General features: G+C 45.9%; 1 protein-coding gene across 2 annotated transcripts in view; it reads left to right on the plus strand.

Moving 5' to 3' along the window:
- The first annotated feature begins 4,267 nt into the window (after nucleotides 1-4,267).
- ZYX (zyxin) overlaps nucleotides 4,268-24,929 on the plus strand; it is a 40,274-nt gene continuing 19,612 nt past the window's right edge. Inside the window, exons 1-4 of one of the 2 annotated variants that reach the window (XM_073684779.1) lie at nucleotides 4,268-4,410; nucleotides 9,555-9,827; nucleotides 20,960-21,195; nucleotides 22,811-23,611. In XM_073684779.1, coding sequence (XP_073540880.1) covers nucleotides 9,563-9,827; nucleotides 20,960-21,195; nucleotides 22,811-23,611 — 1,302 coding nt within the window. In that variant the 5' untranslated portion in view covers nucleotides 4,268-4,410; nucleotides 9,555-9,562. The remainder of the gene's footprint in view (nucleotides 4,411-9,554; nucleotides 9,828-20,959; nucleotides 21,196-22,810; nucleotides 23,612-24,929) is intronic. The other variant, XM_073684780.1, reaches the window with a different exon arrangement.

The following is a 24,929-nucleotide window of genomic DNA, read 5'->3' on the forward strand; positions in this document are numbered from 1 at the left end:
TGACTTATCTTTGTGCCTGTTCAGACTGATATTATTCAGGATGGGGAATTCTAGGAAATGTACAGTGAGCAGCAGGCGTGGGGGCCGATGACTGCGGCGGAGGTTACTCATTATTGTGTCTATATAGGAGTGTCTGGCCACCGACTGGATATTAGAGTGTGTTATCAGGGCGTGATGCATCCAGCGGATATTGAGGCCAAAGAGATCTGATTGATATCTCACAGGGAGATTATCCGACCCATTGTGGGAGACACGGTCACACCCCGGGGGTCCCATTCATCCAGATCTGGACACTAAGCATGTCTCTATTAGTAATTTTTCACCCCCAGTAACAAAGTTGCCCATCCAACCCAGCTTTCCCAGGTCTCTGAGTAATATATGTAAAGCATGTATATAAAAGGAAATCCAACCGTTTGGGGTCTCGGACCCCTGTTGGAAATGTAACACAGGTCATATTGAGAAATACATTTTGGCTAAACCCAGAACTTGAAAGTGTAGAACAGGGGGGGCAGCAACCTTCCACACGCCAGCTGTTGTGAGACTACCACTCCCAGCATGCACTGCTAGCCACAGGCTGTTGGGTCATGCTGCAGTGTCGGGTCATGTCACCAGGTTAGAGGTCAGCCATGCTGGTTGTCACCCAGCTTTCCCAGATCCAGACACAGTCAGTGAGTGCAGTAAGAAAGTGCAGGTTCAGCAGTGGGGTGTGGGCGGCCAGTTGCTCCTAGTAATGCAGAGGTGGGGGGCACTGGTGGATGATGACACAGGAATGTGTGATCAGCAGGGGCAGGCAGCCTGTGATGTAGCATTACACTTACATGTGTCAGGGGAGGGGGATCCTGGCAGGTCCACTCCTTATTTCCTGGTTTTGGGTTCCTTCCTTTTATGGGCAAAGAGAACTGTCGGAGTGAGGTCACCATGAGACGTCTAGGAGACTGCAAGGAAAACCTCAGCACAAAGAGACAGTCACAAAGTGTCAGCACTCAGCAATAAAACTGCAGCGGTCATCAGTAAATCTGCAGAATGTGGACATATTACGGATTGAGAAATAAACAATGAATACAGGATACAGATTGAGACATTGTATGCAGGATACGGATTGAGACATTGTATGCAGGATACGGATTGAGACATTGTATGCAGGATACGGATTGAGACATTGTATGCAGGATACGGATTGAGACATTGTATGCAGGATACAGATTGATACATTGTATGCAGGATAAGGATTGATACATTGTATGCAGGATATGGATTGATACATTGTATGCAGGATACGGATTGATACATTGTATGCAGGATACGGATTGAGACATTGTATGCAGGATACGGATTGATACATTGTATGCAGGATAAGGATTGATACATTGTATGCAGGATAAGGATTGATACATTGTATGCAGGATACGGATTGATACATTGTATGCAGGATACGGATTGATACATTGTATGCAGGATACGGATTGAGACATTGTATGCAGGATACGGATTGATACATTGTATGCAGGATACAGATTGATACATTGTATGCAGGATACAGATTGATACATTGTATGCAGGATACAGATTGATACATTGTATGCAGGATAAGGATTGATACATTGTATGCAGGATAAGGATTGATACATTGTATGCAGGATATGGATTGATACATTGTATGCAGGATATGGATTGATACATTGTCTCTACAGAAGCTTCCATGGTGTAATGTATATTATGTAAAGTTCTAGAAGTTTCATACGACACAGAAATCCGCCACAATCTGCTGTGGAACGTGTGTCATATCATATGCATCGTCGTCCAAGGAAGGGAAGAAAGAAAAGCAGCACCGGAAGGAGCATGTGGGGGTCTAATGAAGAAGGCCGTATATTCCCAAAGATTATATAAAGATTATATATTGGGGGTGATGGAAATATCCAGACAGCTGATAAATTTACTTATCGCCAATACCTATTGTCTCATCTTCCTAAATGGATGTAAAGTGCTTATAAAAACAAGGAACCATGCAATTTATCACTTATTAAAGATCCTCTCCGTTTCCAAGATTGGAGCGATTTTTAATTCTATAGTTCGAAGTTCGTTACCTAGCTTACCGTCCACCTCTACAGACTATCAGTGGTGGCTAGACTTCTAGGCAACGAGCACAGCGCTTACAAGCTCTTTGATATAAAGCTTGTAAGCGCCGCTCTAAAGCTGGCCAGATCGCTGCATTCTGGCCAGCCTTAACTCCGCTGCGCTCTTCCGATGCCGCAAAAGTAAAGCTGCCTCAGATTGCAGCATCTTAGAGCACAAACTTTAGGCTGAAGGCGCAGCAATGCAACTGGTGCAAACTGTAAGCATTGGGAGCGCACTGTCCCCCGGCAACCCGGAAAATGGGAGGCAGAGGAGCGGTGCACTCCTGAAAATAGAAGAGGCAACATACAACATTTTCAATAGTAACAGACTGGCCCCTCCTTCAGTTTATGAGATTCTAGAATCGTTAAGGACGCAGTCAGACAGCCGTATAGATTGGACCAAAATTGGAATGCAATGCACGGATGGGCCAGCGGGTTTTCTGACCTGAGCATGACAGCGTCATATATTTCTACGCATCTGTCACGCTTGGGTCGGGAGAGCCGCCGGCCAGTCCGTGCATTGTGTTCCAGTCTTGGCCCGATTTATGCAGCCGACTGACTGCCCCATAATAGTCTAGTATGTCCAGTAATAACGCGTTTCGGGGCAGAGCAGAACCTGCTCAAGGCGGAGTTCACATTAAGTCTGTGTTCCCGTACATGGCTGTTTCCATATGAAATCCCCCAAAAACAGGATTGAGACCTGCCCCCAATAGTGACTTCAATGAGGCAAAAGGAGTCCAAAATATGGACCCACAGCTTTCTTTCTTTGTCCATCCTTTTATTGTGTCCAGGAAAAAAAGAGAAACATTGCCGAAAAGGAGGCCCAAGCTTCATATTTTGGACTCCGTTTGCCACATGATGGCATTGCCTCTGCTAGAGACATCTGAACCTTGTTTTTTTGGAAACATGACAGACAGCCATGGACGGGGGTACAGATGTGATGGGACCTGCTCTTACATTACGGGGTCAATCTGGCCCAGAAATGTGTTTCTAAAGAGGATTTCTCTGATTTTTACCCAGATCTTCTCCATATATCATTCACCCCCCTTTCTTAGCATAGCGCCCCACTGTGGCGGCTTTTTCTTTTCCTTTTGAGACAATTATGGATTATTGGGATAAAACCACTGATGGTGGACGGCAGCACATGATGGATAGGATGCAGCGGGTCACACAACGGACGGATACATGTCACTGTGACCCGGGTCATGTCATCTTTTTACTAAATTACTGCCGATATTCATGGCAAATGTATGTAAAACGAGACTTTCTTACGTAGACAGCTGAGCCTCAGAGACCGTTTTAAATATGCATGCTCTAAGAGACATTCACACTCAGGTAGACAGTCATAAACATGCAGGCACCATACACACAGTAATGTTCACGTGGTCATAAATATGCATGCACAAGAGACACGCTCAACTAGAGATACGTGACATACAAGCATGAAGAGACAGTCACACATGAGACAGCTATAAACAAACATTCACCAAGAGACAGTCCCAATTTTTTACAACTATAAACGTGCAAGTACCTAGAGACAGTCATGCTCAAGTAGGCAGCCACAAACATGCATGCAGCAAGAGACTGCCATGCTCAGGTAGACAGCTATAAACATGCATGCAGCAAGAGACAGCTATGCTCAGGTAGACAGCTATAAACATGCATGCAGCATGAGACTGCCATGCTCAGGTAGACAGCTATAAACATGCAAGCAGCAAGAGACAGTCATGCTCAAGTAGACAGTCACAAACACGAATACGGCAAGAGACAGCCATGCTCAGGTAGACAGCCACAAACACGAATGCAGCAAGAGACAGCCATGCTCAGGTAGACAGCCACAAACACGAATGCAGCAAGAGACAGCCATGCTCAGGTAGACAGCTACAAACACGAATGCAGCAAGAGACAGCCATGCTCAGGTAGACAGCTATAAACATGCATGCAGCAGGAGACAGCCACAAACACGAATGCAGCAAGAGACAGCCATGCTCAGGTAGACAGCTATAAACATGCATGCAGCAGGAGACAGCCATGCTCAGGTAGACAGCTATAAACATTAATGCAGCAAGAGACAGCCATGCTCAGGTAGACAGCTATAAACATGCATGCAAGAGACAGCTATGCTCAGGTAGACAGCCATGCACCCAGAGATCAGAGTGAGCACATTGCACATACCGATAGTGTGACACACTCTCAGTCATCTGAGGCCTCGCCTTCTCCACTCCCCCTGGGCAGTCTCAGGCGGTCTCTGGCTGTCTCTCACTGTGTGCTGGCAGTCAGTCTCTGCTATTCAGAGGTAAGAGGCATTCAGTGTGTGTTGAGGGTGTAGATCCCAGTCTGTCTCTGTGTGTGGCTGTCTCTGGGCTGCAGTGGTGTGGGGGGGCTCTGCTGGGTGTGTAGGGGCCACAGCTGGGCTGGAGGGGATGACCGGGGCAGGAGCTGCCTCTCCTGGAGATGTCTCTCTGCCTTTGTGCTGCTGTGGCTGTCTCCTCTCCTCCTGTCTCTGGAGGTCTATTGTTAGAGGCTGTCTCTGAACCGTCTCTTTGCCAGATCTCTGCTCCTTCTTACACTTGATACATTGTATCTTCATTTTGTTGCAGTCACATAAAATGTGTTTTTACAGGGATCATATGTATTTATTGTGAGAACTGTCTCTTTCCTTGAGATCAGGGCTGTCTCTTCTCACCTCTGCCATACACTGAGCGCTGACCTGCTGTCTTCTCCCCTGTGGATCCACACCCTACAATGGACTCACTTCCCCCTGTCTCTTGTACAGGACACTCTCTATTCCTGCCTTTGGATATGGTGATAGGCTGTCTCTTTTTAATTATGCACAGTGAAGGCATCTGTCTCTTCATATATCTAGAGTGCTGGGCTTTCTCTTTTGATTCATAGTATGTCCTCTATGTAGAGGACTGTCTCATCGTGCACAGGTTATTCCCAGTCTTCTCTCTAGTGGACTATCTCTTATTGTACACTAGTGGGGCAGTCTTACCCCAGGTCACCACTTTGTCTCGCTATACCGGACCATGTCTTATAACCCCGAGTATAGGACTGTCCCTTTAATGCATAGTATTGGGGTCTCTTACCCTCACAGGTTTCTTTTGCTCCATCTGTACAGGACTGTCTCTTTCCTCTGCATGTGAAGCTGTCTCTCTTACCCCCAGGTCACCATGTACATGCAGGTCTCATGTCGGTGTCAGCAGTCTCTTTTGTACAGGGCTGTCTCTTACCCCCCAGCTCTGCAGTGTAATGCTGGTTAATGACTCCCAGCTGGGCTGGGGGCTGGGGTTGGGGTCCAGGGCGCAGGCCCACCTCCTCCTCTCCTACAATCCTGAGCCATTGCTCACCTCATCCCTCCACATCCTGAGGCCTCCCCCACAGTTACCTCATTCCTGCCCTCAGACATCAGGCTACTGGTTACCTCATCCCTGACCTGTGGCCCCCAGCCCTGTAACCCCTGGCCCCCAGCTGCCCGGCTCCTGCATTCCTGGAGCCCAGGACTTGTCAGACACTTTGCTGATCTACTTTATGGCCTCATTCCTGTCATAAAACCTCCGCTCCAGGGTCTGTTGCCTCCACAGTAATCACAAGCAAATGTGCAGACACTTCTGGCCTTTGTCCTACACTGAGGCCAGCAGATAATGGCCAGAAAGGACCAGCCACCTTCAGAGTAGGCCCCCACACAAGCTGCCCGGAGCCCCCCACACATGCTGCCCATAGCCCCCCACACACAAGGAGGGACCCTGTACCCAAATCATCCCTTGGATAAGTGCTGTCATGTATCCCCCCATTGATGGTTCGTCATTGCCTTTCCTCCAGCCGCTCTGTAGTGGTCGCCCCCCCCCCCTCCCCTTCCCGATCCTCTGGGGTCTGCACTTTATTTATTACTGATCGGTTTAGATGTTCTTCAGGACAAATTATCCAGTTTCCATAGTGAAAAGGAAGAAATGTGCAGGGTCGTCGTGGGGGCAACATTTGTATCGTACAACGGCTTGAATAATACTACACGAATACGCTCCTCACCACTGTACCCGATCCCACCCTCTGCTCCTCACCACCACTGTACCTGCGTCTCGCCCTCTGCTCCTCACCACCACTGTACCCGATCCCACCCTCTGCTCCTCACCACCACTGTACCCGCGTCTCGCCCTCTGCTCCTCACCACTGTACCCGATCCCACCCTCTGCTCCTCACCACTGTACCCGATCCCACCCTCTGCTCCTCACCACCACTGTACCTGCGTCTCACCCTCTGCTCCTCACCACCACTGTACCTGCGTCTCGCCCTCTGCTCCTCACCACCACTGTACCCGATCCCACCCTCTGCTCCTCACCACCACTGTACCCGCGTCTCGCCCTCTGCTCCTCACCACCACTGTACCTGCGTCTCGCCCTCTGCTCCTCACCACCACTGTACCCGATCCCACCCTCTGCTCCTCACCACCATCGTACCCGCGTCTCTCCCTCTGCTCCTCACCACCATCGTACCCGCGTCTCTCCCTCTGCTCCTCACCACCATCGTACCCGCGTCTCGCCCTCTGCTCCTCACCACCATCGTACCCGCGTCTCGCCCTCTGCTCCTCACCACCATCGTACCCGCGTCTCGCCCTCTGCTCCTCACCACCATCGTACCCGCGTCTCGCCCTCTGCTCCTCACCACCATCGTACCCGCGTCTCGCCCTCTGCTCCTCACCACCATCGTACCCGCGTCTCGCCCTCTGCTCCTCACCACCATCGTACCCGCGTCTCGCCCTCTGCTCCTCACCACCATCGTACCCGCGTCTCGCCCTCTGCTCCTCACCACCATCGTACCCGCGTCTCGCCCTCTGCTCCTCACCACCATCGTACCCGCGTCTCGCCCTCTGCTCCTCACCACCATCGTACCCGCGTCTCGCCCTCTGCTCCTCACCACCACGGTACCCGCGTCTCGCCCTCTGCTCCTCACCACCACGGTACCCGCGTCTCGCCCTCTGCTCCTCACCACCACGGTACCCGCGTCTCGCCCTCTGCTCCTCACCACCACGGTACCCGCGTCTCGCCCTCTGCTCCTCACCACCACGGTACCCGCGTCTCGCCCTCTGCTCCTCACCACCATCGTACCATATATTACGTGACTCTACCCTTTTGCCCCACGCGCAGTAGTACCCTCATCTCACCATCTACTCCACACCATTGTACCCAATCTCATCCTCTGCTCCTCGCCATTGTACCCTCGTCTCACCCTCTTGACTCTACCCTATTGCCCCGCACGCGCAGTCGTCGTAGTAGTGGTGGGGCGGCCCCCGCACGCGCAGTCGTAGTAGTGGTGGGGCGACCCCCGCACGCGGCAGTAGTAGTGGTGGGGGCGGCCCCCGCACGCGGCAGTAGTAGTGGTGGGGGCGGCCCCCGCACGCGGCAGTAGTAGTGGTGGGGGCGGCCCCCGCACGCGGCAGTAGTAGTGGTGGGGGCGGCCCCCGCACGCGGCAGTAGTAGTGGTGGGGGCGGCCCCCGCACGCGGCAGTAGTAGTGGTGGGGGCGGCCCCCGCACGCGGCAGCAGTAGTGGTGGGGGCGGCCCCCGCACGCGGCAGTAGTAGTGGTGGGGGCGGCCCCCGCACGCGGCAGTAGCAGTGGTGGGGGCGGCCCCCGCACGCGGCAGTAGCAGTGGCAGTGGTGGGGCGGCCCCCGCACGCGGCAGTAGCAGTGACAGTGGTGGGGCGGCCCCCCGCACGTGGCAGTAGCAGTGACAGTGGTGGGGCGGCCCCCCGCACGTGGCAGCAGTGGTGGGGCGGACCCACGCACGCGCAGTAGTAGTAGCAGGAGTGGTGGGGTGGCCCCCGCACGCACAGCAGTGGTAGTAGTAGGAGTGGTGGTGGTAATAGTAGGAGTGGTGGGACGGCCCCCGCACGCGTAGTAGTAGGAGTGGTGGGGCATCCCCGCACGCGTAGGAGTAGTAGGAGTGGTGGGGCGGCCCCCGCACGCGCAGTAGTAGGAGTGGTGGGGCGGCCCCCGCACGCGCAGTAGTAGGAGTGGTGGGGCGGCCCCCGCTCGCGCAGTAGTAGGAGTGGTGGGGCGGCCCCCGCTCGCGCAGTAGTAGGAGTGGTGGGGCGGCCCCCGCACGCGCAGTAGTAGTAGGAGTGGTGGGGCGGCCCCCGCACGCGCAGTAGTAGTAGGAGTGGTGGGGCGGCCCCCGCACGCGCAGTAGTAGTAGGAGTGGTGGGGCGGCCCCCGCACGCGCAGTAGTAGTAGGAGTGGTGGGGAGGCCCCCGCACGCGCAGTAGTAGTAGGAGTGGTGGGGCGGCCCCCGCACGCGCAGTAGTAGTAGGAGTGGTGGGGCGGCCCCCGCACGCGCAGTAGTAGTAGGAGTGGTGGGGCGGCCCCCGCACGCGCAGTAGTAGTAGGAGTGGTGGGGCGGCCCCCGCACGCGCAGTAGTAGTAGGAGTGGTGGGGTTGCCCCCGCACGCGCAGTAGTAGTAGGAGTGGTGGGGCTGCCCCACCGCACGCGCAGTAGTAGTGGCAGCGGTGGTGGGGCGGACCCCCGCACGCGCAGTAGTAGTGGTGGGGCGGCCCCCCCGCACGCACAGTAGTAGTAGTAGCAGTGGTGGGGCGGACCCCCGCACTGCCCCTTATGTGCAGTTATGTGCCATGTAGCAAACCCTTTCATCCCAGCCATTTGTACCCCAGGACCTGGTATTTCTCTCCTCTCTCTGCCCCGCCGATCCTCCATGACAGGCGCCATGCTTTATATGCTGATCTGTGCAGGAACCCCCGGGAGTATTTCCATGGAAACAAAGAGAGACAGACGCAGAGAGAGAGACAGGCGGAGAAGGCGTTCAACCTTGAGCTGGCAGGGATCTGTTCTGCAGGATTGGATCATAGCGAGAGTTAGATTACACTCCATTGCTTTTTTTTTTCTTTTTGTTAACCTTTGCTGTGCTGTAATATTGAGCGGCGGCGTTCAACCTTGAGCTGGCAGGGATCTGTTCTGCAGGATTGGATCATAGCGAGAGTTTGATTACACTCCATTGCTTTTTTTTTTTCTTTTTGTTAACCTTTGCTGTGCTGTAATATTGAGCGGCGGCAGCCATGTTGTTTGTAATGATCGCGGAGGCAGAATTTCTTTTGTGTCAAATGGAAATTAAAGGGTTATTGCAATTGAAGCGCAAGCAGCAGATGATGAACGATGAACGTCTGTGGGGACCTGGCTGCTTCTTCTGTAAAACCATATTTTACTCCACACAAAACAGTAAAAAGAAAAATCCCGTCCAGATGCTGCAGAGCTGAGTTTGTCATCTGCCACCATAGGTGTGATCTTATTCCATTACATAGGACTGCAAGTAAACCTGCTCAGTGACTGACATGTCTCTGCTACATCTGCTCCCGAGCGCCTGTTTATATCTTTATGGTTCTGTATATGTGTCGCATTGTGTAACATCTCTGCCCTTCTCTCTCCTATCAAAGACGTCAAGATGGACCCAGCCGCTCCCGCCACCCGGATGACCTCCTCTTTCACCATCAACATTTCCACCCCGTCTTTTTACAACCAGCCCAAAAAATTTGCTCCGGTGGTGCCCCCTAAACCTAAGGTGAACCCGTTCAAAGCAGCTGAAGAAGGAGACCCCAAGAATATTTCTGCCGGCTCCCAGGATAACTCCACGGCCCCCGGCATACGTGCGTTTTTGGGCAAAGTTGGAGAAATTCCATCCTTAACACCACCTGGTGGTGAGCAAGAGGGTAATTAGTCATCTCTTTGTAACTATTTGCGCTCTAATTGTTACGGTTAAAGGGGGCGTCCTATCAGGAAGAAGACCCCTGTTCACAGTCCGTTAGGGCTTAGAGGTTTCATATGGGAGTCTCCCGCTCCATGTAAGACATTGACTGCCATAACTCTACATCTCCCCTGTAGTGATTCGTTATTTTCAGCTGTTTCCCTAGGGTCTGGATCATCTCCATATTGTATCACTCTCATATTAAAGGAATTGTCTGTAATCACACTTTCCTGCCATCAAAAGTTCCTCAGTAAATGCAAATACTTTTGCCCAGTACTATAGGGGAATAGCTATTAGGCAGGTGTGGAAAAAAAATGGTGCCAAGTAAGAAGCTTCCCAAAATAGAGAGATTAATAACCTCCGTCATCAGTATCTGGTGACGGACCGTCGCCTCCGTCATCAGTATCTGGTGACGGACCGTCGCCTCCGTCATCAGTATCTGGTGACGGACCGTCGCCTCCGTCATCATTATCTGGTGACGGACCGTCGCCTCCGTCATCATTATCTGGTGACGGACCGTCGCCTCCGTCATCATTATCTGGTGACGGACCGTCGCCTCCGTCATCATTATCTGGTGACGGACCGTCGCCTCCGTCATCAGTATCTGGTGACGGACCGTCGCCTCCGTCATCAGTATCTGGTGACGGACCGTCGCCTCCGTCATCAGTATCTGGTGACGGACCGTCTCCTCCGTCATCAGTATCTGGTGACGGACCGTCTCCTCCGTCATCAGTATCTGGTGACGGACCGTCGCCTCCGTCATCAGTATCTGGTGACGGACCGTCGCCTCCGTCATCAGTATCTGGTGACGGACCGTCGCCTCCGTCACTTGTTCTCGTCACTTGTAGACAGGTTATGAAGGATCTCGGCAGGAGTTTGTTCCAAACATCTTGGAGAACTGACCCCAGATCTTCTGTGTATGAGGCTTGTGCGGATCCTTCTGTCTCTTCATGGATCCCAGACAGACTGGATGATGTGAGATCAGGGATTTGGGGTCGGATCATCACCTCCAGGATTCATTGTTCTCTATGACATTGGCTGGATGTTGGGGATCATTGTCTGGCAGCAGAATGAATTTGGAGCCAATCAGATGCCTCCTGATGGTATTTTGTGATGGATAAGTATCTGCCTGGATTTCTCAGAGTTGATGACACCGTTAATCTTGACCAAATCTCCAACTCCATTTGCTGAAATGCAGCCCCAGACTTACCTTACCCTCCACAGCTCCTGCAGTGCCGCTCTCCGGTCCTCCTTGAACAAACTGCTTCTGTTACAACCAAATATTTCACAGTTTGCTCCTCAGTCCAGAGACTTGCTGACATTTTTCTGCACCCCGGATCCTATGTTTTTGTGCATAATTGAGTTTCTCGGCCTTGTTTCCATGTAGAAGGTTTGGTGTTTGGACGCAATTCTTCCATGAAGACGACTTCTGGCCAGACTTCTCTGAACGGTTGATGGGTGTAGCTCGGTCCCACTGGTTGCTGCCAGTTCTGAGCTGATGGCACTGCTGGACATCTTCTGATTTCGATTGGAATTAACATGATGTCTTTCTTTTGCTGCACTAAATTTCCTTGGCCGACCGCTGCATGTATGGTCCTCAACTATGACCATTTCTGGGTGGTTCTTCAAAATAGCTTGAACAGCACATCTTGAAACCCCAGTCTATGGTGAATTTTTCTTTTCCTTGGAGAAACCTTGCTGATGCAGTATAACTACCTTGTGTCTTATTGCTGTGCTCAGTCTTACCATTGTGTTTGACCTGTAACATGAAAAAAGATTAAGGAGTCTTGGAAGTGACGATCCGGCCCCACAGAGCCTTGATCTTACATCATCTTGTCTGTCTGAGATCCATGAAGAGACCAAAGGATCTGCATGAGCCTCATACACAGAAGATCTGGGGTTAGGTCTCCTAGATGTTTGGAACAATCTCCTGCTGAGTTCCTTCATAAACAGGAAAACTGTGTACAAGTAGAAGAGCACCAATAAGAATTGATGAAGGTAAAGCACAATCACCAGCTATTGATGGAAATTGCATTTCTCTTTTGTTCGTTCACTTTGCATTTTGTTACTAAATAGTTTATTTTTATTAACACTTGTTTTGAAAAATATTCTTACCTGGCAGCATTTTTTCCACACCTGCCTAAAACTTTAGTATGTAAACTTATAAATTGAGTCTCATCAGTTGCACATTTGGGTCCCCATCTCTCGACTTTTCAAGCTCCTCCCCTGTTCTGCATGGAAACGCCCCCAAAAGATCATGAGTGTAGTTCTTTGCAAACAAATTAGCATAAAACACGCCCCTGCTTAGGCAGAACAATCATGGGATGCAAAGTGGGGCGCCAGCCGAAATGGCCACCTTAGATAACTTTCACCTGCATAATTACACCCAGGGGACGTAAACTGGGCAAAAATTAAATGTCCTCTGATATACAAAATCCAGTTACAAACGAGTCACAGAGCAAAAAAACAGCATCATCAGGATGTAGAGGATGTATAGACCATTACCTGTATATATGAGGTTGCTAAAGGGCATATGCCATATATACCATGGGTGTAATCATGGGGCTTTGGGGCACAGATATACTTACTATGTCAGCCCATGTGGCTCCAGAGGGGCCCCTCAAAGAGGAGAGACCCTTCTCCATGGTCCGGGGATGTGATGCCCTCTGCATTGTTAATGAGCCGGGGAATTTACTACTAAAATTTGGCCAAGGGTCATAGAAAGGACATAGGGGACGGAGGGGATATTACCAAACCTCAGACCCTTCTATCCTGGGTGCGATCTCCAGCTTCATATTGGGGGGACAAGTTGTTTTTTTTTTTTTTTTATATTGAGGCGGCTTCCATCTTTGTCCGACTAGGAACAAGCCGTGGTGGACGCTGATACCTGCCCTGATACCTTGTCAACCAGGGATATCTCTGGGAAGAAACAGCCTGATTATAGCTTGTGTCGATCATTTTTTGTTGTGCTCAGAAACACTTTCTCTTATTTTCTTTCTTTTCTATTCGTTCTTTATATTTGTGTTGTGTAATTACTCCATTCTGAATGGGAATAATACGAGGGGCGCTCATTGCTTTGTGGTGATTGTTGACATCATGTCACAATGCGCTTCTATAGCTACACAGAACTTTTATATGTGTGTGTATTATATAAAATGTGTCAAAACACATTAGTCACCATGTGTATGTGTACAAATACATGTGTGTATGAATACCTGTGTTTTCATGTGTGTGTGTTTTTTAATATTTGCCAAATGCCAGAATAATGAGAGAGAGAGAGAATGTTATAAGGCATTTTTAGTACTTACTGCAAAGTAAAAAATTTACATACACAAAGATTACTATGCCTTTAAACAATTCTGGACTGCCCATATGATGATGTCATGTCTTTGGAAGCTTCTGATAGGCTTTTTGGCAACATCTGAGTTAATTAGAGACACATTTTAATGCACACCTGAAACACACTGCTTCTTTGTGTAGCATTATGGGAAAGTCTAAAGAAATCAGCCAAGATATCAGGAAGAGAATTGTGGACTTGCACAAGTCTGGCTCATCCTTTGGTACAATTTCAATATACCAGAAGGTGCCTCGTTCATCCGTACAAACAATTATATGCAAGTACAAACAAGATGGGAATGTCCAGCCATCATACCGCCCAGGAAGGAGACGAGTTATATGTCCCAGAGATGAATGCACTTTGGTCCAACCCAAGGACAAAAGCAAAAGACTTTGTGAAGATGATGGTGGAAGCTGGTAAGATTGTGTCAATATCCACAGTGAAACGAGTACTGTATCAACATGGGCTGAAAGGCCACTCTGCCAGGAAGAAGCTATTACTCCAAAAGAAACATAAAAAAGCCAGATTAATGTTTGCAAATGCACACATGAACACAGACCTTAATTTTTGAAGACATGTCCTGTGGTTTGATGAAACTAAAATGTAACTTTTTGGGCATAATCATCATTGTCCTTTTAAAGGAATAGAAGAATCCAAGTTATCTGTAAACAGAAAGATTGTGAGGGAATATTTAGCTAACATAAATGAGTTCAAGTCTCCAGGTCCAGATGAATTACACCCCAGAGTACTGAAAGAGATCGTAGAAGAAATTTTAGAACCACTCTCCATAATCTTTGAAAATTCTTGGAGAACAGGAGAAGTCCCAGAAGACTGGAGAAGAGCAAATGTTGTTCCTATCTTCAAAAAGGGGAAGAAGGTGGACCCAGGGAACTATAGGCCGGTGAGTCTGACTTCTATACCAGGAAAGATCTTTGAACAAATTATTAAACATCATGTATGTAAGTACCTGGATAAGAATGAAGTGATTAACCAGAGTCAGCATGGGTTTGTAACTAACAAGTCATGTCAGACTAACTTAATTTCCTTCTATGACAGAATCACTGACTGGGTGGATCAGGGAAATGCTGTAGATATAGTATATCTTGACTTCAGCAAAGCATTTGACAAAGTATCTCACACCATCCTTATTGAAAAAATGACCAAGTATGCAATGGACCAGGCAACTGTTAGGTGGATTCATAACTGGCTTAGTGATCGGACTCAAAGGGTGGTTGTAAATGGCTTCACATCCAGCTGGATGAATGTCTCAAGTGGGATACCACAGGGCTCTGTCCTGGGACCTGTATTGTTCAACATCTTCATCAATGATTTAGATGAAGGAATTGAGGGTAAACTGATTAAATTTGCTGATGACACAAAGCTAGGAGGGATAGCTAATACTAGAGAAGAGAGAGAGAGGATTCAAAAAGACCTAAATAAACTGGAGCAGTGGGCAGCAACCAACAGAATGGTTTTTAACAGGGAAAAATGCAAAGTACTACATCTGGGCAATAAAAATGAAAAAAGCATATACAGAATGGGAGGAATAGAGCTAAGCAACAGTACATGTGAAAAAGACTTAGGTATACTAATAGATCATAGACTGAACATGAGTCAACAGTGTGATGCAGCAGCAAAAAAGGCAAATACAATTCTGGGATGTATTAACAGAAGCATACAGTCTAGATCACGTGAAGTCATTATCGGTCTTTACTCCTCTTTGGTCAGACCTCATCTGGAATACTGTGTACAGTTTTGGGCACCACATTTTAAAAAAGACATAGACAAACTGGAACAAGTTCAGAGAAGAGCGACCAGAATGGTGACTGGTCTGCAAACCATGTCCTATGAGGAACGGTTGCAGGATTTGGGAATGTTTAGCTTGCAAAAAAGAAGACTGAGAGGAGACTTAATAGCTGTCTACAAATATGTCAAGGGCTGTCACATTGTAGAAGGATCATCTTTATTCTCATTTGCACAGGGAAAGACTAGAAGCAACGGGATGAAACTAAATGGGAGGAGACACAGATTAGATATTAGAAAAAACTTTTTGACAGTTAGGGTGATTAATGAGTGGAACAGGCTGCCACGAGAGGTGGTGAGTTCCCCTTCAATGGACGTCTTCAAACAGAGGCTGGACAGACATCTGTCTGAGATGATTTAGTGAATCCTGCTTTGAGCAGGGGGTTGGACCAGATGACCCAGGAGGTCCCTTCCAACTCTACCATTCTATGATTCTATGTTACGTTTGGAGGAAAAAGGGAGAAGCTTGGAAGCCTAAGAACACCATCCCAACTGTGAAACACGGGGGTGGCAGCATCATGTTGTGGGGTTGTTTTGCTACTGGAGGGACTGGTGCACTTCACAAAATAGATGGTGTCATGAGAAAAGAAGATCATGTGGCAATACTGAAGCAACATCTCAAGACATCAGCCAGGAAGTTAAAGCTTGTTAGGAAATGGGTCTTCCAAATGGACAATGACCTGAAGCATACTGCCAAAATGGTAACAAAGTGGCTTAAGGATAACAAAGTCAATGTTTTGGAGCGGCCATCACAAAGCCCTGATCTCAATCCTATTGAAAATTTATGGGCAAAGCTGAAAAGGCTGCGAGCAAGGCGACCTACAAACCTGGATCAGTTACACCAGTTTTGTCAGGAGGAATGGGCCCAAATATTGACCAACTATTGTGAGAAGCTGTGGAAGGAGATCCCAAACATTTCACCCAAGTCATTCAGTTTAAGGGCAATGGTACCAAATACTAATGAAATGTATGGAAACTTTTGACTTTGCAGTAAGTAATAAAAATGCCTTAAAACATTCTCTCTGTCTCATTATTCCGGCATTTGGCAAATATTAAACATTATGGTATAATCCTAATTGACATAAAACGGGAAAGTTATTTTCTGATTTCATGTCCGGTATTGAGAAAAACATGCAGATGTGTCTTTATATATAGTGTATGGAAACTTCTGGTTTCAACTGTATATGTAATGTGTGTGTGTATGAAGAGGTTTCTCCCCACCATGAAACACCGAGTGGGACTTGGATTGAACAGTCATTCTGTGCTGACAGAGCCTCTGTAATATGTGCGTATGTATAAGTGTATGAATGTGTGTTAATAAATGTGTGTGTGTATGTATACAGTACAGACCAAAAGTTTGGACACACCTTGTCATTTAAAGATTTTTCTGTATTTTCATGACTATGAAAATTGTACATTCACACTGAAGGCATCAAAACTATGAATTACCACATGTGGAATTATATACTTAACAAAAAAGTGTGAAACAACTGAAAATATGTCTTATATTCTAGGTTCTTCAAAGTAGCCACCTTTTGCTTTGATGACTGCTTTGCACACTCTTGGCATTCTCTTGATGAGCTTCAAGAGGTAGTCACCGGAAATGGTTTTCACTTCACAGGTGTGCCCTGTCAGGTTTAATAAGTGGGATTTCTTGCCTTATAAATGGGGTTGGGACCATCAGTTGTGTTGTGCAGAAGTCTGGTGGATACAGAGCTGATAGTCCTACTGAATAGACTGTTAGAATTTGTATTATGGCAAGAAAAAAGCAGCTAAGTAAAGAAAAACGAGTGGCCATCATTACTTTAAGAAATGAAGGTCAGTCAGTGCGAAAAATTAGAAAAACTTAAACTTAAAAAGTGTCCCCAAGTGCAGTTGCAATAACCATCAAGCGCTACAAAGAAACCGGCTCACATGAGGACCGCCCCAGGAAAGGAAGACCAAGAGTCACCTCTGCTTCTGAGGATAAGTTTATCCGAGTCACCAGCCTCAGAAATCGCAGGTTAACATCAGCTCAGATTAGAGACCAGGTCAATGCCACACAGAGTTCTAGCAGCAGACACATCTCTTCAATAACTGTTAAGAGGAGACTTTGTGCAGCAGGCCTTACATATATACATATATACACACATACATACACACACACACACACAATACATACACGCACAGGTATTCATACACATATACACGCATGTATTAACATGCAAAAACACAGGTATTCATACATGTATACAGGCACACACACGTCTTCATACACAGGTGTTTATTCACGTACAGTACAGACCAAAAGTTTGGACACACCTTGTCATTTAAAGATTTTTCTGTATTTTCATGACTATGAAAATTGTACATTCACACTGAAGGCATCAAAACTATGAATTACCACATGTGGAATTATATACTTAACAAAAAAGTGTGAAACAACTGAAAATATGTCTTATATTCTAGGTTCTTCAAAGTAGCCACCTTTTGCTTTGATGACTGCTTTGCACACTCTTGGCATTCTCTTGATGAGCTTCAAGAGGTAGTCACCGGAAATGGTCTTCCAACAATCTTGAAGGAGTTCCCAGAGATGCTTAGCACTTGTTGGCCCTTTTGCCTTCACTCTGCAGTCCAGCTCACCCCAAACCATCTGTGTAGGCCAGGTCATCTGGCGTAGCACCCCATCACTCTCTTTCTTGGTCAAATAGCCCTTACACAGCCTGGAGGTGTGTTTGGGGTCATTGTCCTGTTGAAAAATAAATGATGGTCCAACTAAACGCAAACCGGATGGAATAGCATGCCGCTGCAAGATGCTGTGGTAGCCATGCTGGTTCAGTATGCCTTCAATTTTGAATAAATCCCCAACAGTGTCACCAGCAAAGCACCCCCACACCATCACACCTCCTCCTCCATGCTTCACGGTGGGACCAGGCATGTAGAGTCCATCCGTTCACCTTTTCTGTGTTGCACAAAGACACGGTGGTTGGAACCAGAGATCTCAAATTTGGACTCATCAGACCAAAGCACAGATTTCCACTGATCTAATGTCCATTCCTCATGTTCTTTAGCCTAAGCAAGTCTCTTCTGCTTGTTGCCTGTCCTTAGCAGTGGTTTCCTAGCAGCTATTTTACCGTGAAGGCCTGCTGCACAAAGTCTCCTCTTAACAGTTATTGAAGAGATGTGTCTGCTGCTAGAACTCTGTGTGGCATTGACCTGGTCTCTAATCTGAGCTGATGTTAACCTGCGATTTCTGAGGCTGGTGACTCGGATAAACTTATCCTCAGAAGCAGAGGTGACTCTTGGTCTTCCTTTCCTGGGGCGGTCCTCATGTGAGCCGGTTTCTTTGTAGCGCTTGATGGTTATTGCAACTGCACTTGGGGACACTTTTTAAGTTTAAGTTTTTCTAATTTTTCGCACTGACTGACCTTCATTTCTTAAAGTAATGATGGCCACTCATTTTTCTTTACTTAGCTGCTTTTTTCTTGCCATAATACAAATTCTAACAGTCTATTCAGTAGGACTATCAGCTCTGTATCCACCAGACTTCTGCACAACACAACTGATGGTCCCAACCCCATTTATAAGGCAAGAAATCCCACTTATTAAACCTGACAGGGCACACCTGTGAAGTGAAAACCATTTCCGGTGACTACCTCTTGAAGCTCATCAAGAGAATGCCAAGAGTGTGCAAAGCAGTCATCAAAGCAAAAGGTGGCTACTTTGAAGAACCTAGAATATAAGACATATTTTCAGTTGTTTCACACTTTTTTGTTAAGTATATAATTCCACATGTGTTAATTCATAGTTTTGATGCCTTCAGTGTGAATGTACAATTTTCATAGTCATGAAAATACAGAAAAATCTTTAAATGACAAGGTGTGTCCAAACTTTTGGTCTGTACTGTACGTGAATAAACACCTGTGTATGAAGACGTGTGTGTGCCTGTATACATGTATGAATACCTGTGTTTTGCATGTTAATACATGCGTGTATATGTGTATGAATACCTGTGCGTGTATGTATTGTGTGTGTGTATGTATGTGTGTATATATATATATATATATATATATATATATATATATATATATATATATATATATATATATATATATATATATATATATATATATATATATATATATATATATATACATATAAAATATGTGTGTGTGTGTGATTGTCTGCTTTTGTTTTCTTTTTGAATAGTTCCTATAGTTAATATTTATACTGGAACTTCTAACCTTCTAGAAGAATTCTTTTCCTGCTGGTTCTGGGGTGGGGCAGAGCACCTGGGACTATTCACAACCACTAGATACTTTTGCTATAAGAAACCTTAAAAAAAGATGTGCTAACAATTCAGAATGTGGCTGACACCCTGGATAGGCAAATCTGTATAGTCTTTTAGGCCTATGGAGAAGAAGATTAGTAGTGACACCGCCGGGAGTTGTCATAGAGGACCTATTTGTTATCTCCGAACGCTCCCAGAAATGGATGGAGAAGCTGCGGAGCAGAATATGGCTCTGAATGAGTTTTATTTTGGAGGGACAACTGAGATCGATTCATAGATAATTCATACACGTGACTACATGGGGACATTTTGCTTAAAATCATTGATAAAGTTTGTCTTGTACAATATATCAGTTTTGTGTACTGTAGCCGGTATAGATCATTATTATATGTGGGATGTATCTGCTTACTGTTGGGTCTATGTTGACTTCTGTCCTCCCACTTCTACATTAATGGCCCTGAGTTAATAATAGTCATCCTCGGGGTCTTGGTTTATGTCCAGGGTCCTTGTTTATAGCTGAATACACAAGGTTTAATTCAACACAATGCCTCCACATAGAAGGCTATCATCCTAATTATTGGGGTGTCTGACAATTCTCTCAGTAGTAGAGAGTTTTTTCTAGGGTGGGAACTCATTTTGGCTGCAGTCTGATAAATATGACCCTCCATGGTAAACTCTCCCTATCCCTTCCTCGATTATTGATGGCGTGGCTTTATTCTACATAATTCTACATAATCAAGTTTATCTTGGGGTTGGTCAGTATTTATTGCCAGTTTCCCATAATAATAAAAATCTTAAAGTTGTAAGGCTTCTGATTTATACATGTGATGGATTCCTATCATCTTAGAACAACGCCATCAAGTGGCTAAAACATGATGAAAAATGACCCCCTACATTAATAATTGAGTAAAAGTCCATTTACAGCTCCTTTTATCTGTTTTCGCTGGGCTGTAAATTGCAGATCTGTTTGTTTTAGGCTTTACAGTATGGGAGACTGATTAGGTTCCCCTGTCTTCTGAATGAAGCCATTCCTCCTGCCAGACAGCTGGCTGCACATGTAAATACCGTTCCTGCCCCGTGTTTGCGAACTATGACCACATTATTGTGATCAGGGGCTCGGGGAGCTGTGGAATGAGATAATTAAGATTCATTATCTAGCCCAGGAAACATAAGAGAGAATTAGAAAGACCATTAAACTGAAAATTCGGGCAATGTTTTTTCTTATACGGTTGAATTGGCAGCCACATTTGTATGGCAACGGGTCTACCAGGTCCCGAGATACTGCATATATACGTTGTTGAGAGGTCCTAGACTCAATTTGTGGCTGGGTGGAAATTAAAGGGTTATTCCCATCTCAGACATCCTGGTCAGATTTTGTAAGTGTCTGATAGGTCCCACGTTTGGGGGGGACTCACACATACATTGAAAATGGAGGCTCCCCTGAAACATGAAGAGGTGGCCACTTCCATATCAAGATGATGAATTAATGATTATTTTGCCGAAATTATGGTTATGGAAAGAGACAAGCAAGGATGTAAATCTACCGTTGAGTATCATTGTGTTTCAAAAAACTTGCTTGACCATGGGTGGTTTGGCTTCACCAGAAATGATCAAAGAAACTTGGGCCTCTTGGGGCACGACTGCATTTGTCGTTGGCATTTCTTAAACTTTATGTATCTCTCTTCAGAATTCATCCTGCCACCTCCTCCACCCAGCGATGACTCCACCATGAGCCCTACCATGTCTTTCCCACCTCCTCCACCTTCTTTCGGAGATGATAATCTTGGTTCCCCCACCTCCTGCTTCCCTCCACCTCCACCACCTGAATTCGCTGAGCCGTTTCCACCTCCTATCGAAGAGTCCTTCCCCTCACCACCTTCTCTAGAGGAAACGAGCCTCGTTACCGGAATTGGCGACATCCAGGTAAAAATATAGAAGTGTGTCTTCTTTTCTATTTTCTACTATGCATATATTGAAAAGCCTCGAAGTAATACATCTTGGAATAAAGACTGTTTTGTAAAATATCTTTAAATCTTCGTTCTTGATTTTTACTGTTTTTGAAGTTCTTTAGAGATTTCTGATTCACATAAAATAAGATGTGAAAAATATCCAAAGTGTAAAAATTTTGTTTGGAAAGTTCCAATGGGACAATTCATTATTGTTCTCATATGTCTTTCAGTCAGTTTAGACTTGTAGTTGACCTTTATGAATAATGTTTCTCCACGTTTTCATACTTCCTAGTGTTGTGATCATAATTCCTCCATTGTCTCCATCCATCTTTATCTCCTTCAATTCTTCTGAACTGCTTCTTCCTTTTGCAATGAGCTGGGTCCAATAGTAATGTATCCAGAAGAGGAATAACTCCAATGGTCGTTGGATGTCAAGTTGAAATTTCGGCTTGATTTGGTCAAGGATTTGCTTGTTTTGTATTCCCTACTAACCCTGGTGACCTTCACCAACGTCGATGTTCAATGACATCAGTTGATACTACTTTTTTTTTGGCGCTTCCATTGACTGAGGAACACCCCAGCTTTCTTCCCTCTTCATGACCTATGAAGGGCATGTAATCCAAACTGGATCACTCAAAGCTCCTTATCTAAAAAACAAACAAACAAAAAACCTTACAAGAGGTGGGAAATTTGGAACTATTGGTTAGTTTATTATTATTATTTTTTTGCCTAGATCTCCCAGCACCACTCAGATTTTCACAGCTGTAGTGTATATATGTATATATATATATATATATATATATATATATATATATATATATATATATATATATATATATACAGGTTAATCTCTCTAAATAGCCTTTGACAAGATCACCATTGATCTAGACAAGATTTTCCCAAACATCCATTGATCTTGTCCAGAAGACTGGTTTTGAGTAAACCTTTTAAAGCGGAATATCTAAATGTAATAGTATCCACAAATGTCTTATTTTTTATCTTTTAAGGGACTCAAAATAATAAAAGTTGTTAAAAGAAAATAAATTAGAACCTGAAACTGCCCTCTACTCGACCACCAGAATCCAAAGTTCTAGTCCCTTTATGATTCTTCTAACTAGGACGTGGCATAAATCACGATAAACAGTTGACAATGAAGGACACAATTTTTTTTTTTTTTTTGTCAATTTTTTTTTTAACACTAGAATCCCACAATAATAGATACAATGCAAAAAGAGATGCCATGGAGAAAGCTGCACAAAGCAGGCATTTAATCCGTGCCAGGAATTACTGGGGTGATAGGAATTAGAATAGAGAAGTCCAGTGTCGATATATATCAGAAAAATCTTCTGTTCTGCTTACACCATGTGCACTTAGTCATAGTCATCCATGCTGGACTTCTCCGTTCTGAACTTTGGGTAGAAAAGTTATATCCCTTTTTATTATCATGTGCATCTAACCACTAACGTGGTCATTAAGGCCAATAATTCCTCCATTCTTTGTCATTAGTTGAGACCTAGATTTAGTTGCCTTCTTCTCTTCCTTACATCACTATTATAGTCAGTCTTATTGAACTTTTTGCCTTTTCACAGGTCACACCACCACCACCTCCACCAGCTCCTCCCGTGTGTACTCCAAAACCACCTGCCCCATCATCTTTTTCTCCTAAGCCAAATGTGCCTTCATCATTTACACCTAAAGCCCCACCAGCCACATTTAGCCCTAAGCCTGTTGCCCCTCCTTCAGTCAGCCCTAAACCTAACAACCCCATTCCAGTTGCACCAAAACCTGCAGCACCAGTGGCGGTGTCACCTAAACCTTCTGCACCTAGCACATTTGTCCCAAAGGTTACTGCTCCCCACACATTTTCTCCCTCACAGTCTTCTTATACCCCACCACCTGCTCCTTCGTTTTCTCCTAAACCGGTTAGTGCCCCCACCTTCTCTCCAAACCCTGCCCCATCTCACACATTTACCCCTAAACCTTCTGCTCCCCACACGTTCACACCGAAACAGATAGAAGCAGAACCATCAGGTCCACAGCAGAAGTTTCCCACATCTCAGCCCATTGGCATCAGAGTGGAACCTCCTGCTCCTTCTGCACCTTCGTCTACACGACCATCAGGATTTAGCTTTGCCCAGCAACGTGAAAAGCCTCAAGTTCTTGAAAAAGCTCGTCCTGACCCTGTAGGGCCACTTAAGGAAAATGGAAGGATTATTTTACCGCAGGCTGAGATCAGCAGGAATTCTGGGCCACCGATGGACAACTTTAGGAACCACCAAGGCATAAAATCGAATGGAGCACCTTCGGAAAGCTATCAGTCTTCAAAACCACAATCTGACGCAATGCTGAGAAAATCTCCTCAACCCAACATGCAAAGACCCCCCGAGCCTGTAAGTGTTACTTCGTATTCCTGAAATTCTTCTTGGTGGTGGGTTTTCTTAAAGGACTAACCAAGGTACAAATGCAGTAGAGGTGAGTTTAGTATTTGGCACAACTCGTGGTGATTTCATGATGGGATTTTCCAAGGGAGTTTTGGTAACTCTAACTATGACTGATCCATATGTACACTATGCTACTTGTGTACTCAAGTAGGACCATAGATCTTACTTAGCGTTGTGATTGACAGAGGACCTGATTGATTTGCAGGGCCTCCAGAGACCCCCCCCCCCATAAAAACAAACAAACACTAATACCTATAAGTTTTTGAGTCTTTCCATTGGATGAAGCCCTTTTACATTCTTTCCAGTGGTTATCTTGTCATAACTGATTAGGTGACAACTAATATGGCCTCATTAAAGGTCTCCCAGGGGATGTTGTAGTTGGTCTACCTCACCTAACAAAATCAATATGGCTCCTAGGGCTTTCTTTGCTTCAGTAGACCATATATTGGCAACTGAAGAATCCAAACGAAAGCCAGAAATTCTTTGAGGATGCCTAAAACTCAAGGACCTCTTCACACTTTTGTTAGTCCTGGAGCTGTTTTTGAAGTTCTGTGTCTAGCAACGTTTGATAGTGTTATATTGGCATGTAGTCACTGTTTGGTACCATTAAATTGGCATGTAGGCACTGAAATGGTCACTATTGGTACTGCTATATTGACATGTAAGCACTGAACTGGTCACTCTTTGGTACTGTTATGTTGGCATGTAGGCTCTGAATTGGTCAATGTTTGGTACTGCTCTACTGGCATGTAGCAACTGTACTGGTCACTGTTTGGTACCATTATATTGGCATGTAGGCACTGAACTGGTCGCTGTTTGGTACTGTTATGTTGGCATGTAGGCACTGAATTGGTTGCTGTTTGGTACTGTTATGTTGGCATGTAGGCACTGAACTGGTCGCTGTTGGTACTGTTATGTTGGCATGTAGGCACTGAACTGGTCACAGTTTGGTACTGTTATATTGGCATTTAGCCATTGTTCTGGTCATGGTTTGGTACCATTAAGTTGGCATGGAGTCACTTTTGGGCACTGTTAATGCATACTGTGTGTGGTATTGCAAAGATGGTAAAAAATATGCCATGGTAGCTTGGTCTCATCTTGTCATTTTTGGTTTTGGAATATTGGGGATCACGTGATGGGTTCAAGGTCCTGAGAATTGTGTCTGACAATCTGTAGGAATTGAACCAGTGGTTTGTCACCAGGCTTTACCTAAAACAGCTAAAACTTAGAATAGACTCAGACATTTTTCCCAACTTGACAGAAGAGG

Source organism: Phyllobates terribilis, unplaced genomic scaffold (genome assembly GCF_046119375.1).
Source record: "Phyllobates terribilis strain yellow unplaced genomic scaffold, ASM4611937v1 Scaffold_5__5_contigs__length_657084704, whole genome shotgun sequence".
NCBI classification, from domain to species: domain Eukaryota; kingdom Metazoa; phylum Chordata; class Amphibia; order Anura; family Dendrobatidae; genus Phyllobates; species Phyllobates terribilis.